We start from the raw sequence: 17,334 nt of genomic DNA on the forward strand, positions 1-17,334 counted from the left end.
TTATTAGATTTCCCAGTCTAGGTCTAGGTTTTAGTTGCTCCCTGTTCCTTATTTCTTGGTTTGTACGTTGCTTTCACTACAAATACATGCCTACTCGCACCTCAGCCAGTACCTGCATTTTGGATCCTTGTCTCACTACACCACACGACTGCTGCCCCAGCCGTGACATTACGGAGTGACCACAAACATGGATCCAGCGGACTTTCCTGGGGAGAGTGATCTGGCGCAAGTCCTACGCCTGGTGGAATGGATAACCCACACCTCAAATACAAGAGCGAAGATTGTGGGAATGAATGCGATTGAGGCAATCCTCGAGGGAAATCCCCATCTCCACCAGGCCAGAGGATTCACAGATCTAATTGCCGATCTACATAAAGCCCAGGCGGCAGTGCAAGCTCGGGAATTAGCAGACTTCGTCTGGCAGCAGCGGACAACGGCTGACATCTAAGCAGCTGGCTGTGGTGAGTCAAAGGGACATTTTTTCCACCACTTCTGTCTTTGGGACTGTTTTTTCGGGGGCTGTGTGTTTTGGGACAGGGGAGAATAATGACTCTGATTTCCCCTCTTCACCAGCTTAACTTCCGCTAAAACCATCATTACAGTCAGCCACTCAGGCTTCCATTCAGTCAGTAGCCCAGCCTACACCTTTACCCTTAGCCCGGTCACCTGTTTAGCCATTAGCCTCACCAGTAGCACAGTTATCTCTTCAGCTACCTGCCTCCTCATCTACTCATTCTTCTATTTTGTCACCTGTACAACCTTCGCTTTCACCTGCCTCTGTACAGGAAGCTATGGCAATACAACGCATTAAGGACTGTTTTTCTACCTCCCATACAGAGCAGAGAGACAAACATATTAACACTAAACTGGTTTCTCAAAAGCTGGCCTGTTCTGAGACTTTTACTCACTCCAGGCCTCAGCTGACTCTGGACCCCTGGAGGCTAAGGAGCCAGCTGAGGACTGTGCCCGGCTGTCGCTGCCTGAGCAGGGTCAGTGCTCTGCGCAGCTGCAGTCTGCCTCATGTTTGCTGGAGGCCCCCGTGCCTGCTGGTTTTGCTTTGTGTGTGCCAGAGGCCCCCGTGCTTGCTGGTTTTGCTTTGTGTGCCAGAGGCCCCCGTGCCTGCTGGTTTTGTTTCGTGTGTGCCAGAGGCTCACACTGGCTCACACTGGTTCTGTGACTGTTCTCGCTGGGGGGTCCAAGGAACCGCTCCAGCCTCCTGCTTTTGCTGGGGGTCCAAGGAACCGCTCCAGCCTCCTGCTTTTGCTGGGGGTCCAAGGAACCGCTTCAGCCTTCGGTCTTTCCTGGAGTGTCCGAAGAGCCGCTTTGGCCTTCGCTGGAGGGTCCGAGGGGCTGCTTCAGCCTTCATTCTTTGCTGGGGGGGCACGAAGATCTGCTCCCCCCTCCTAGTTTCGCTGGGGGGGTCCGAGGAGCCCGTCTGGCCATCACCGTCGCCTGCGGCTTCCGCTGGGGGGGGTCTGAGGAGCCCGTCCGACTATCACCATCGCCTGAACGGTGTTGACACCGCTGCCTTCCGCGCTGCCGGTCTCCGGATTTGTGTCGCCACCGCTGCCTTCCGCACGGCCGGCTTTTGGATTTGTGTTGCCTCCACAACCTTCTGTGGGGCAAATCTTCAACACCCCTGAACTGTTTCACTCTGCCATGGACTCAGCCATGGATCTGGAAGGCTGAGTCTTTTAGCCATGTTTCTGTGAGACAGAATTGAGTAACTTAACTCATTGAGTAACTTAATGGAATACATTACAAAATACATGTTGGGCCATGTATTCTGTAATCTGTAGTGTAATAATACATTTTGGAATACCTTCCCAACACTGGCTAGAACCCAGAATGATGTAAAGGTGAGTTTATGTTGACCCCAGCTCAGCAGCCAGAGCCTCTTCAACACACAATAAAGGCAGTGATGAGCAAGCGCATTTGTATGTGTTCATGTTTTTAAAAGTCACTGTGGCATTCTCTCCTAAGTCTCTTTCAATTTTTCTTGTGTTGTCAGTTTTCATGTTCATGCATAAAAACTAAAAGATCATATGTGTCCTCATTAGTATCGGGATTTGTGTTTATGTATGGAAATAGTAATTATGTGACCATGGTCATTTATGGCTGTTTCCCAACAGTTGATCAGGTGTTCCGTTGAAGATTATCTGGTTCCACCTGATTCGTACTCTAAGCCATCGGCGTGAGAAACGGGCAGAACAATTACATTCTTTTCCACTAGCACTAGTATAACTATCTGCTCTAATTAAATAGGTTGCCAACTGCAGGTAAAACAGAAGAAGAAATTGCATAATAGTCATGCTGTGAGATTTGAAAAAAGTAGTCAATCTGACCTGGGTCCTGGAAAAAATTCTGACCCAGATGAAGGCCCTAGCATGAGTAGTGGCCAGAAGAAAGCAAGAAAGGTATACTGGGGACAAACAGAGCCTGGTGCGAGGAAAAAATTTTGATTGGTGGTGTGCCATGTGATTTTTCTTTTGTGAAATATGTGCGATGGCTCCAAAAGGTTAGGAAACACTAATTTATGGAGTCACATGAAAGTAATGTACAGAGTAGTATATCATGAATCGCCTTGAGGCGACTTTTGTTGTGATTTGGTGCTATATGAATAAAATTGAATTGAATATCAAATTACTTGTGAGTAATTAAGTACTTTATTTTTTATACATTGTTAGGGAAAATGTTCTAAAACACTTCTTCAGTAAAGACTCAGAGAAGAGAAACACACAGAACTTCTTGCTAGCAAGGGCAGCCTCCAGACTGAGACTCGCGCTGAGCTTTGCCCTGGTCTTTATTTATACTTCAGTGGTGTGTGTGTGTGTGTGTGTGTGTGTGTGTGTGTGTGTGTGTGTCCTGCTGATCAAAGGGTCATATAACATGAAAGCACAAAAGGTACATCCTTGGTCATAAAGAGGGTAGTCTCCCCCACCCTAGATGGCACGGTGAGGAAGTCCAGCAGTTAAAGCACTTAGACTAAAACAGACATAGCTACGTTAAAACAATAAAACAAGGTACGACCTCTCCCATGCTCCCAGGATGTGGGGGTGAACCAAGCCTGCTAAAAATCACACATCCTGTCACTACCAAATAACTACAAACAGCATCCTACCATAAGCAAACTTATATCACTAAAAGATTATACTGACTACTAAATACAATTTTCCATTGACATTCCCTCCTGTTGTCAGAAAAAACTTTTAAAGTGAGATATCAGTTTGTAACATCTTGTCGTACATTTTCTGTCACATCGTCATTAATCACACAAAGTCTTCATGTTCCAACAGGCCAAAGTTATCATCATCATTTGTCACAGCTATTTATGCAGCAACAGTAGAAAATATTACGCGGTTAATCATGAGTTTTATACATGGCAATATACACGTTACAAAGACACAAAATAAAAGTAAAAATATCCCAACTCCGATGAGTAGTCTTTTTAGCACCTGTAACCAGGAGCCAGTGTAAAGCCAAGAAAACCAGTCACTTGTATCACTTACATAGTCCTGATTTTGGGCCTGCTGGATCTGTCTCAAAACATTCAGGGCGTCAGTCATATTTGATGAATGTGCGTCTTCTTTATGTAAATGCAGAATGTGTTGTTGAAGAGGACACAAAGTCCCCTTTCTCTGCTAGTATCATAGAGTAGTTCTTCCCTGGGAGTTATTCCAGGAACATATATAGTGTGGGGTGCTGGGTAGATGGGAACAGACATAATAGTCTGTATTTACCGATTCTGCTTTTGTTCTGTCATGGATATAACGGTACCAGGCATTATTCATCCACGGAGGGATGTGGTCTTGCGTCATATCCCTTAGGTGAGAGTTGTCGTGTGTCCATCTTCTCTGCCTTCCTCCTGGTTCAGCTGTTTCCGGCACCAGCTGGGGTCCTGTAAAAGTGAGCGTCGTAGTCAAGGTAACCAAGAGGGTCCACCTTCCCATGGTTGCACACAGGTCCGTCACGCCTCGCACTTGGTTGCCCTAGAGTTGATCAGAGGCTGGAGGTTGAAGTGCGAGCTTACCCTGCGGGGGCTCAATCAGCACTCCCCCCTCACCACTGAAACAACCAAGTGTGAGATTTCTCTATTGTGCTGTCTTGAGGGTGCCGGGGTTTCCTGGGACCTCGACCTTTTTGCAGTGGCTCTGATAAATCCAGGAGGGTCTCTCCGCTATTTTGCAGGCAGTTGAAATGGTCAGAAGCACTTGAATTGGCCTCTATCAACCCCCATCACCTCACTTCAGGCCTTCATCCTGCGGTAGGAATACTTATGACTCTTCTACTGTCCATCCTCTGCAGAAAAACCTCTTTATAGAAAGGGTGCTGGGTCCAGTTATCTTACTGGCGTTATGATCCCAGCAGTCTTCAATGTGCCAGCGTATGCACAGTATAGTGACACAGCATTAGGTGATGTTCATAGGAAACTGCTGTCATCACCACCATAGCTTCTGGTTCCTGTGCTTTCACAGAATCATGATGCCATCTTTAGATTCCTTCTGCGCTGTCGATGGAGCTTGGCACGCTCTCTCCATCCCTCAAGTTTTCATATTCCAACGCTGTGTGGGAAGTCTCCTCTTGATCTCCTGGAAGCTCAGTAGCACAGCTCTCTGTGTGATGTCCGCTGTGCTGAAGATGATCTCTGATCCTCCTGAAGCCTCTCTCCTGGCCTCAGCTCCCATCTTGTGGACGATCCTTTCAGCCACTCCTTCTCGTCATGGCACCTCACGACATCTACAAATTGAAAAAAACAAAAAAAACAAAACACTCCTCTCGCCACACGGCTTTCGCCATGTGTTAACTCCCCAATGAGACACGCACAAGAATGTTGCACAGTCTCAAAACATTAATCAGCAGTCACATGTTAAGCTTGTTTAACTCCCAGCTCCACCTGGAGCCTGTAAACAAATCTGTTAAATCAAACTTCACATTTTCAACGAACTATAGATCATGAGAGTGATAAAGTATTCAACATCACAGAGACAAGTATCATTGCAGTTTTATTCTAAACTCATTAAACTCCTATTTTTCCCCATAATTTATTCTAAATTATTTAACATCTCAACATCATTCCACATTGTAATCAGTGAACTTCACTTATAGGCCATCAAAGCCTCATCTGAACATGGATGCACCACTTGCATAGGTTTAATACCTGTAAATAAACGGTTAATCACACAAATCGCTGCAAAAATTATATAAAACAAAATTTAATGTTAATTCCAAAATTTAATGTTAATTCATTGTTTCATATTAATCCTGGATCCCTTCTCTTGACACATGGACACTCCCATGAGTCAACTCATCAAAATCAGATTCCTGTCTCAAAGAAAAAGATTAGCTAGATCATATCCCAGGTAACATCAGGGCATCTCCTCCTCTGGAGCAGCACCACCCTGGACCTATAATCCTGCAATAAAAATGTTAGTGTGTTTTGCATAACACCTGGCTCTGCCAGGAGCCTGCATACACACCATCATGGCCTGGAAAGCAAAATCTGGAAGTGAAATCAAACTTCACACCTATAAACAATTATATCATAAAAGTAATAAGCATTCAGCACTAGCAGGACAAGTGTCATGTGCAGGTTTTCTCAAATCAGTAAACTACAATTATTACCCCAATTTGCCCCAGACATGGATCATCCCATGTACTCTGTTAACAGTAATGTAATCAGTGACTTCTCGTAAGCAAAGTCACTCCACTCATATATTATTTATGGGCTCAAGAGTGGCCAGCAAATGAGCCCATATTAACTATTCCATAACACCGCATCTCTTATTTGTTTGTCTCATGTCACTTGTCCGCTTCTGCTGAATCTTGTACATGCAGTCTCAAAAAAACAAACATTAGCAACACACATTGATTATCCTGGTGGGCAGGCGTCGGCCATCCACATTCCAGAGGTGCCATAAAAACACCATAAAGTTAGCCAACCCTAGCTGTAGAAAGAATGTCAGTCACATATAAACCCAGAAATCCTGTAGTAAAAAAAATTAACTAATCCTCTTATAAATCACATGATCAAACACATGAAAAACTGCAATGCTGTAGAAGAGAAAATGCAAATGTTAGCGCTGCGCAGGCATATGCATACTTTGTCACCGTTACCTCTGTAAGCAACACAAGGCAGTGAATAACACCCCTGGTAGATGCACAGACACAGAAAATGGCATTTCAAAGGTTAAACCATCATGCAACCTCGAATGTTGCTATCATCTTTCTGCTCCTGTAACAGGAAACACATAAATTCATCCACCCTTTTGTCCTGTCTAGGTGGAGGTTAACCTTGAGTCGTGGTCAAGTCCTGTCAGCTTTTACCAGTCAGTCAGTTTGTTTTTTATTTCCATTCATTCATTCATTCATTCATTCTTTCTTTCTTTCTTTCTTTGCTGATAGTGGAACCTGTCGTCGCATTTAGTTTCCACTCTCAGCAAAATGACGTCATCTCAAAAAGAAAAAGAACTTTAGATGGGATTACATCGCTGTATCCTTTTTAGGCCGGGACTTTTATTTAATATTGTCCCAATAAGTAGCTTTCTCCTGAGCCCATTTTAATTTTGGAGAAGCTCACCTTTCAACAGTTTTCTCGACTACGAGTCGTATAGCGCTTTTAATTCCCGACGTGCAGATCTGCTTAAAGAAAAGAAATTGACAAACAAAATCAGTGCCTGTTCAAAAATGAAAAATGAAAAATAACAGAGATTATCAAACCAAACTCTCAGTGCACTGTGAAAGTATCAAAATAAAAAGGCCTTGTTAAGTCATGACACAAACTCCTCATCAACTTCACAACAGGAGAAGAATCATCAGCTAGATTCACTCCAAACCAACCATCAGCTGCACAACACACAACATAAGCCTAATGTCTTCTTTAACTTATGAGTTTAATCACCAGGTCTGTGCTCTTCACTCATTTAGGCCACAGATCTATTTTATTCAATTTTCCTTTTTCCCCTTCATCATAAAACATGTGACATGCTGTCATGCACTTCACAAAAGAAGTTTGTTCTGACGTATTCAGAGTTGTGTATCTAAATACAGGATTCACTCACACATCAAAACAGGAAACTCAGTGTTTTAGAGTCTCCACTCAACACACAACAACTCCAACACATCCCATTCACTCGTGCTAGAATTCAGTCACCTTTCATTAATCTAAAACTGATCAACTAATTTGCATATCAGCTATTAACCCACTAAGTTGACAGGACGACAGAAAAGCATATTCAAAATAGTATCACAAAAGACAATTTCCCTCATACAGTAAATTACTTGCTGCATCAATCAAGCAGGAAGCTTCTCCCAATTTACTATATTAACAACTAAATTTATTGTCTGATCACTGGTTGGTCAAACCAGGATCTTTTTTCCCACAAAAGTTTAAACTGTTGTCCTGCAACCTAGAGAGTCAATTTTTTGCATTGGATAAATTCAGTATTTAATAACAAGTGTCTGCTAAATTGACACTATTTTAACACTGATGAAAGATAACAAGCTAATTTTCATTACATGTGTTTGTGTTATTAGGCAGGTTTAATGCATGTCTGTGGAGCTGCATATCCAGCAGAGCATGTTCTTAAAACTGCCTTTCCTACACATTTCTCTACTATTATTTGATCATTTCTTAACTAATGTGCTATGAGTCCACTGGTCTTTGCATCACACGAGGTGACTTGGACAAGATGATAAACAGACTCACATGCTTAAAATGTTGTCTAATCTTCATAAGCTCTCTTGTGTTTGGAAGTGTTAGTAGGGTTAATGCATGTTCTTCTTGTGTGTGTGATTTTGTATATGATGTATATGTTTTTTATATTTGCATATATCCAGACTCCTTCTCAATTTTCCAACTTAAGCAGTCAGTTTTCTTTTCCCCAGGTTTGCTAAACCAAATTTTGATTTCCCACATTAAATAACAGCATTCCTCTGTGTTCTCACCACTCCTCTCTGTCGTCTGTTGTCCTCTCACTCTTTTGTCCTCTCCCACTTCAACAGTCCCGGCAGTTCTCCTTCAGCTTTGTCCTGTGTCCCACTGTCCCTTCTTGCCATTTTACTCCACAGGTGGCAAATGTCAAACTCCAACTGTTCAGTTCTCCTCAAACGTTTTCTTCACATGCACAGTGAAGTTTCAGCTTGTTGTAGACACAGTGCCATTCATCCGATCAGTCAGGATGATGGGTTTGCTCTTCTTCTCTGATGCTGTTTGTCCACACTGCTGCTGCTTGCTGGGACTCTTTGCTCAGGACTTGCTGCTGTCTCTTTATCATGTTATTGCTTTGGAGCTGCATTCCTTGTCTTCAGGGAGAGATTAGTTTCCTTGGAGCTTGCTTGTGAGGTTGAGAGACACACGGTGTTGTAAATAAGTCAGCCAGAAACTTGGCCTGCATGTTTCCAATGATATTAAACTATAACTTTCTTCCGACCGCTGCATGTGGAAAATTGATTCAGGTCTGCTTTTCACCTGAAAGTGACAAACTAAGACATGTTCATTATTATCATCACTGCTTAATCAACACACATCTCTCTCTCTCTCTCTCTCTGTTTTTGTGAACAGTCCTTTCTTAAAAGCAGAAAATGAAATTGTAGTTGTTTTTTGGCTGATCAACACAAAACCTTCTCCCTATGATTATTTTTCATCTACAATATAAATTCTCTCTCTTTTTCACTCTTTTTTTTTTTTTTTTTTTAAATAGCTGGTGACCTGCAGAATCACACGCTCTCACAATCAAAGGCAATTACTTTTACACAGCGCACACAAACACTGTGACGTCAGACACATTCACACTCACTTTGTCATCTGTGTAAATAAATCACATGGCTGATGATATGTGCCATGGTGATCCATAGGCATGATCACCAGTTTAACTATTTTTCAACCCAACAAAACAAATAAACAAAAACATGATGCTGATGCTATGAACACTCTACACACAAGTCAAGATGCAGGAAAACTGCTCATGGAAACGCTGCACACTCCAGTTATCACAGTTATCGTAGTTCTGTTTGTGTGAATTATCTGCTTTCATTATTAATACCAGTTTATAGGTTGTTATCCTTTTTATTATTAGTTTGAATGCGTTAAAATTAAGTTGTAATTTAGCTTTTTGTTTATTTTACTTTATTCCTCTTGCATTTATATCTATTCAGTCGGGTCTGTTTCCAACCCTTTTTTAAACTACTTCAAACTACTGTGATCTCTAATTTTCACTGGGTGAGGGATTATTATGTTCTTCGTAGTCTGAACTGCTCTCTTCACCTGAGCTGCTATCCTATTCTGAGTTACTGTCTTCTTTGTTTCTTACAGTCACGTACAAAATGTCCCTCTTTTCCACACCTCCAGCATGTAGTGTTAAAGCCACTGTTTGGTGTGTGTGTGTAGCCTCTACCTCTTGCTCTTCCACTATGCACTCCTCTCCCTCTCCTTTGACCTCTGAGAACTCTCCCGTAGCCCCCACTCCCACTAAAAGCCGTAAAGGCGGTGTCAGTGTCTAGGGCAAAGACTGAGGCCTTCTCTTTGTTTTTCACTACTGTTTGTGCATGATTAGCATATTGAAGCGCCTCATCTACTGTGCCTGTATCTTGTGTTACCCAGTATTTTTCTACGTGAGACCTAATGCTTGGCAGTAATATTACATTCTGCCTATCTTTATGTGTCCACGGGCGGTAAACAAGGATCGTGGGTCTGTCATCCCTGCCTCCTCCATGACTATCACCTAGGAGCGTGCCATATCTAGGGTTTGCCACTTCAACTAATGGGCACGCTAATGTAGATGATGGTGGTGGTGGGTCTGGGTGTGAACCATGACTGTTGCACCCTTCTTCAGAGCCATGATCAGATCTTCCTGGATGAAAATCTATTTCATGCTCAGCTAACAGCGTTTGTGCATCCCTGTATGCATTGTCAAATTTGATATTCCTCTGTCTTAACCACATGGGAGATCGTTTAAAATGAGGTTTTGATGTAATGCTGATTTTTTCTCCTGCAGCTGGTGCTGAAAGTTTAACGGAGGGGTCTAAAGGAGAGTTATGTGGGTCTATTAATGGAGGTCTTTGTTCGGTGCATGCTTGTTTTGTGGTTTCATCTTCAGGGGTTATTAAAGCTGCTGCTAGTTGTGTTTTTTCTTTTCCTCTTTTTTTATTTTATTTTCAGTTCTCCTTTCAGTTTCACTTTTCAATGCTTGGAAAAATCTATACTCTTCCTTGCATTTTAATTTCTTTTTTGGGTCTTTTGTTAGTGTAATCTCTTGCTTTAGGGCAGCTCCCAGCTGGGTAACAGCTGAGGGGCTGCATTTCCCTTCCCAGTTACAGCTTTTAGTTTTTCGTGGATTTCTCCACCTATTTACACTTATTTGTCCGGCGCCTGGACATGTTTTTTCCAGCCACTGCTCGTCAGCAGTGAGTTTAATGGGCTGATTCCCCATTTTCAAAAATTTTGCTGGGCCGTCGCTGGCACGCTTGACTTCAGAGTGGGTTACTGATACGGCCTTCGACTTCACCCTAACGGTGAAGCGGTATCAGTTTTATGAGATGAAACTCAACCGTTCTCCTGTCACCAGCACGTGATCCTCAGCAAAGAAAACAAAAATGGAAGTAGTTCAGCAGTGTATTGTGCTGTAAAATCAACTTACTTCCAGACACATACACACACGTAGACATTTGCGAACTAATTTGTCACGAGATAATTTCAGCTACCTCTAAAACTGGTCAAAACACGGTTCCTTTTGGCGAACTTAAACCTAATTTGTCACGAGATAATTTCGGCTACCTCTAAAACTGGTCAAAACACGGTTCCTTTTGGCGAACTTAAACCTAATTTGTCACGAGATAATTTCGGCTACCTCTAAAACTGGTCAAAACACGGTTCCTTTTGGCGAACTTAAACCTAATTTTTCTTTTTTTATCACATTTCTTTAAACTTTTGCGGCCGTCTTATATACCAAAATAGTGTTTCTCACCCCTGACGTCCCACTGGTGATTCAGATCATCGGACTGAATCCCACCGCCGTGGACCAGATTATAACACCGGCCCAGACCCGAATTTAACGTCCTGGGGCTCTCTCCTCATCCAAGAGGGCTGTGCACAGGCTTCGGTGCTGGCTCCCCACGGCGTCAGGAATCAGTGCTGGATCTTGGAACAGAGTCACAGATAACAATTCTGATATTTTCTGATCCGGCTACGAAGGACCAAATCAATGTTAGGGAAAATATTCTAAAACACTTCTTCAGTAAAGACTCAGAGAAGAGAAACACACAGAACTTCTTGCTAGCAAGGGCAGCCTCCAGACTGAGACTCGCGCTGAGCTTTGCCCTGGTCTTTATTTATACTTCAGTGGTGTGTGTGTGTGTGTGTGTGTGTGTGTGTGTGTGTGTGTGTGTGTCCTGCTGATCAAAGGGTCATATAACATGAAAGCACAAAAGGTACATCCTTGGTCATAAAGAGGGTAGTCTCCCCCACCCTAGATGGCACGGTGAGGAAGTCCAGCAGTTAAAGCACTTAGACTAAAACAGACATAGCTACGTTAAAACAATAAAACAAGGTACGACCTCTCCCATGCTCCCAGGATGTGGGGGTGAACCAAGCCTGCTAAAAATCACACATCCTGTCACTACCAAATAACTACAAACAGCATCCTACCATAAGCAAACTTATATCACTAAAAGATTATACTGACTACTAAATACAATTTTCCATTGACATACATCAATCAAATCAAAACAGTTACCTCATACATATACGCACTAGTACATCACAAGACCAAATTTCCTCTGCTGATCAAAAATTCTCATCATTGTTGAGAGATTTTTGAGTTTTGTGATTATGCTTAGTTGTAGCTTCATTTAAAGGAAGAAGAGCTGTTGAATTGAAACTACCACACAGGAAAAGGGAGTGAAAACAGATGTGCAGAGGAATGCTGTAACATACATACTACCTCCTTTGTTAACGGGCAGGCTAACGGTCTCTCTCTCCTTATATGGGAATGTCTGAATTTCTATACATACTACCTCCTTTGTCAACAGGCAAGCTAACGGTCTCTTTCTCCTTTTATGGAAATGTTTTTGCCACTCCTACTTCCTTGAAAGCTCGTTTTAAGTATAAATAAAGAAAGCTCTGAAAGCCCTGGGCGGTCTTTCCTCTGTCTCACATTTGTCCTGCACACGTCTGGTGCAGGATGGATTGGACGGTGAGGGACGATCGTCCATGTGTGCACATGTATAAGATATCTTGAGTCTGAGTTCCTTTGCCTTCTACAATTTCTCTTCACAATCATGGTGATTAAAAAAATGAAGAAATGATAGGGGACAAGATTGCCTTCTAATTTGTGCTTAAGAGTTTAACCAAGCAGTTTTGGTACCTACATATAAACAAACAGCAAAGTGGAAAAACAAAAGCTAAAATCAAAAATTATGTTCGTCCTACACTCCAGTTCTCTTTATACTGAAAGATAAATACTCTACAACATTAGAGAGACATATGATCAGATAATCCCAAGATAGACCAGAAAGAACACCCTTTTAACAGTTTTTCAGGCTTTCTCATCAAACAATACACTCACTTGAAGCGCAGCCCTGGACAATGAAAAATGACAAAGCAGTACCCTGTGCAGTGAAATGCCACTGTTGTTCTTAGTCATAACTAGAGATGGCACGATACCACTTTTTTATGTCCGATACCGATATCATAAATTTGGATATCTGCCGATACCGATATGAATCCGATATAGTGTTTTTTAATCAACAAAACTGTTTTTTTAAATATCTTGCTGCATTTTGTATAAGTTCATACTCAAGTTTAAAACAACAACTACACTAAAGCTATTCTGTTATACCTGTATGCAAAAAAAAATATTTCATAGTTCAGCAATACTGATCAATCTAATAAACTTAAACCTACACCATCCTCCCTATTCTGGTATTTTAAAGAGTACTTAGCATAAATATTAAGCAACCTAACTAATAGGGTTCCAACTCCCAGCAACAACAAAAATAAATAAATAAAAAATAGGGAACCACCCCTCACGCTCCACCTCATGATGCTTAATCGACGTAATCAACCTTAATTTGATGCAGTGTGAAAAAAATGCACAGAAATCAATTATTTTTCAAGAAATATTAAATCGATTCAACATCTTTCTTCAACAAAATTGCAGACTGCACAGATGGTACCTTCCCTAAGGAAAAAGTACTATAGCTTAGTAGTATATATATATTTATATATTTAGACTTAATAGTTACTATATACAGTAATGGACTTCTATTCATTTTGCATCAAATTAAAACTTTGGGTGTCAGATAATTATTTATTAAAAGCTAGACATTTTAAATGAGAATAAGAAAGAAAAGTATGTCTTTGTGCCCCCTTTTCCCTGTTAATGCCCTATCGGCCCCCCTGGCTAAACTTTGCTAGATCCGCCCCTGCACAATTACAGCCGTCAGCTGTAGAAAAAGATCCTGGTGTAGAAAGTAATATTAAATAAATTCTAACAACAGCTTATCAAGGTTAAACGTGCTGCTGTTGTTCAGCCGCTGGTTTCCTCTTTCTGGTGCAAAGTGGGCCAAAAGCAAACTAGAGACACAGACTCACGACAGAAAAGCCGATCAGCTGATCGTTAAGCAGTTTCATGATTGAAGTAGCAGCAAGAAGAGGCAGTCGCTTGTTAAGCTTAAGGCAGGAATGCTTTACAAACATTCAGAGATGGACTTACACACTTGCTTTACTTCTCTCGGGATAACTTTGTCGGAGATCAAATGCCGGGTTGCTAGCGAAGCTCCACATGCTATCCAGACCACCGACAGGTCCCGCATGCCACAGCCGCTCTATCACGTGATGCATACTGCTCCGACGTGCTAACGTTCTGAGGCGAGTTACGGCGTGTTGCAAGTTTTGTGAGGTGCTTTCGTGATATTTAATGGATCGGATTACATTTTTTATTTTTCTCCGATATCCGATCCAGTAATTTAGGTCAGTATCGGACCGATACCGATACGTAATATCGGATCGGTCCATCTCTAGTCATAACACATTGTCAGGAGGTGCTATCAAGAATGAGTACAAGGGGAAATGAACTGATCATTTAGGTTTGCAGGATAAATAGTAAACCATGAAATAACATGATTTACTCATAATGTAAAAGTAGTGTCATGGTTCTGGGTCATCCGACCCAGCATTTTGAGTTTCTTGGGTTCTGGTGATTGTTATATATTATGATGATGGTTTAAGGTTCATTAGTTAGTCTTTAGTTTATTCTGTGTTCCTGGGTGATTGACTATGTTTAGTTTCTTGTCTGTTAGGTTCCCCTTGTGTTTTGGTCTCTCGTGTCTGTCGTGTCATCTGTGTTTACTTGCCTTCCCCTGCATGTTTCCCAGGTCCCAGTAATGCCTTTGTGTTTTGTCTCCCTTTTCCCTTTACATTTTCCCTCCTTGTGTTTCATTCTGTCTCCCCTGTCTGTCATGTGCATTCATGTATGTTCTCCCCAGCCCGTCCTGTCTCTCTCCCCCCCTCAGTGTCTCATCTTTCTTAATTACTTCCATGTTTCTCTCATTGTGTCACCTCCCTTTTTCTCCTCAGTCTGCCTTGTTCTCCTGTGTGTTCCTTCCTCTTATCCCTGTATCATGCCATGTATTTTGGTCTGCATCTTAGTGTGTTTCCGATTTTATTTTGACAGTCTTTTGTCTTGTGTTCAGCGTGTTCAGTTTTGCTTCCCCTGTTGTTGTGTGTGTGTGTGTGTGTGTGTGTAGCGTGTCAGATTCCCTCTGTTCATTGTCAAGTTGTCTGGTTGGGTTGTCTCACATTGTAATCCTTTTGTAAACCGTTTTGTTCTTAGTCCTTTGTATTTGTATTAACTTTAGTTAATTAGTTTTTGCCTTAGTGGCTTTCAGTCCATTTACCATTTTATCAATTGCAAGCGGCGAGGATTCAAATCTTCATTAACTCTCCATCCTTTCTTCTATTCTCCACAGCTGCTGTGGATTACCTGGCTAAGAACGTCAATCTCTCCAATCAGCGCAGAATGAAGCTGGCTGACCACTCAGCTGTACTGGGACTGCTGCAAGTTGAGACAGGCCAAGCATACTAGTACTTTCCCAACATATTTAAACAGCAGTACACCGGGTCACCAGCACAACCCACACTGCCTGCTACAACTCGCATATTCCAGAGAGCATTTGTGAGTGTGTGCCACAAACTGAGTACAAATGTGACTGCTATTTAGGTTTTTTTTAAAAATTATTTTATATTGGTGGGTGAAAGACTGAATGATGCAGTTTTGCAAGCTTTAAGTATTCTTCATGGAAACAACCAAACTAACAATGAGGAAGTGTTAGGAACATACTTTTTGCACCAAATTTCAGGTGTGTCAAACTTTTTAGATAACTAGAAATTTGTTATAAGCAATTAAATGTGAATTAAAAGATAATCTGAGTGTAATCTTTGAAATAAAATAACTTTTGTATAACCAGAATCACAGTGAGGAAATAATATCCAGTTATTCTAATGTTACTTCTGGTTCTTTGCAAAATGTTCCAAGTGAAACAGAATCACTCTGCTCTTACTGCAGTAGTTCAACAAATAAAAAAAGGTTGAATTACAGTAAAAATGTGAATGCAGAGCACATTTTTAGGATGAATTTTAAAAATAAAATGAATTTATAGCAATGTTTCAATGAATTGTTAAAACATACTGATCTATTGCCTGTTTACATTTAGGAAAGAACCCTTTGAGTTACACACAACAGCTGAGTACCCTAAAAGTCCCTTGTAGTCTCTGTAAATCTTTGATTGATATGATTCTGGTTGTGTTGTCAGAAAACGTATAGACCATGAAAGCTACCTCGAGACTATGCATGCTGTATATCTGACCCAAACAGAATTTAAGCCACTGGATTCAGCAAATATGTTGATTTTTTCTCCTGTCTTAAAGAAAACACTCATCAAGAAAGATTGATCTTTGTTGACCCTTTTTATTTATTTTTAATTTCTTCCATGTGAAGCCTGGACGACTTCACCAATATTGGTGAAGTTGTCTGATGCCTACTCTAAGGAGTCCTTCTTGCTGAACAACAGAACATGGAAAAAAAAAAGATGAATAAGACAATAAAACAAAGTGTCATAATTTGTGCATGTGTTAAGTTTGTGAAGAAGAATAACATTTCTGTAGCAGATCTATATCAGATAATTCCTCACGGGATGACTTATTCTGAGCTCTGTTCATAGCTGAATTCCAAGGACACCAAGGTCAAAACTGAGAGTCTAACATGTACTCTGATTAACTGCCATCATTCACATCTGCATCAATCACTACAGTTTCTATATTTATTTCTCTTCATTGTGGTTCCTTTAGTATCTACTCTGTTTATATTTACCATATAAACAAAAAATGATCTTTGTAGAACCATATCTGCAACTATATTTCTACTAATTAACATCTTTTAACAAATGCTTGTCTTCAATACATTTTTTGTAAAGTAGAACAGTGGACTGTAAATGATATCAAACAGACTGCTGATTTTAAATACTACAAAATGTTGCTGATCCAAGCAATTTAGCACTCAGAATTTAAAATTTTGTATTATAACACTAAGGATTTTGCCAATAAATATATATTTCTGTAATGTCACCCACCCATTCCCATGCCTAAAAAAAGAAAAGAAAATGCTACATAACCCCAAGTAAGTTAGATCTGATAAACCTAAAGATCTAAGTAGTTTAAATATTTTGATTAAGATGGTGCATACTTTATTTATCACAAATTTGTAACTTCACGTACCTTTTAACAGTAGTTTCTAACTCATAACTTATTGTTAACTAAGTTCTTAAATGGGATTATACTAATACAGTGGGGCAAAAAAGTATTTAGTCAGCCACTGATTGTGCAAGTTCCCCCACCTAAAATGATGACAGAGGTCAGTAATTTGCACCAGAGGTACACTTCAACTGTGAGAGACAGAATGTGGAAAAAAATCCATGAATTCACATGGTAGGATTTGTAAAGAATTTATTCGTAAATTAGGGTGCAAAATAAGTATTTGGTCACCTCAAACAAGGAAAATCTCTGGTTCTCACAGACCTGTAACGTCTTCTGTAAGAAGCTTTTCTGTCCCCCACTCGTTACCTGTATGAATGGCACCTGTTTGAACTCATCATCTGTATAAAAGACACCTGTCCACAGCCTCAAACAGTCAGACTCCAAACTCTGCCATGGCCAAGACCAAAGAGCTTTCAAAGGACACCAGGAAAAGTATTGTAGACCTGCACCAGACTGGGAAGAGTGAATCTACAATAGGCAAGCAGCTTGGTGTGAAAAAATCAACTGTGGGAGCAATCATCAGAAAA

The 17,334-nt window shown here is 41.0% G+C and overlaps 1 protein-coding gene across 4 annotated transcripts in view; it reads left to right on the forward strand.

The window, feature by feature from the left end:
• Nucleotides 1-16,920, forward strand: part of LOC120716237 (paired box protein Pax-7-like) — a 142,569-nt gene extending 125,649 nt beyond the window's left edge. For all 4 annotated transcript variants that reach the window (XM_040003690.1, XM_040003692.1, XM_040003689.1 and 1 more), the window contains exon 9: nt 14,965-16,920. In XM_040003690.1, coding sequence (XP_039859624.1) covers nt 14,965-15,080 — 116 coding nt within the window. In that variant the 3' untranslated portion in view covers nt 15,081-16,920. The remainder of the gene's footprint in view (nt 1-14,964) is intronic.
• The last annotated feature ends 414 nt before the right edge of the window (nt 16,921-17,334 follow it).

Source organism: Simochromis diagramma, unplaced genomic scaffold (genome assembly GCF_900408965.1).
Source record: "Simochromis diagramma unplaced genomic scaffold, fSimDia1.1 OVJJ01000466.1, whole genome shotgun sequence".
In the NCBI taxonomy this organism is placed as follows: domain Eukaryota; kingdom Metazoa; phylum Chordata; class Actinopteri; order Cichliformes; family Cichlidae; genus Simochromis; species Simochromis diagramma.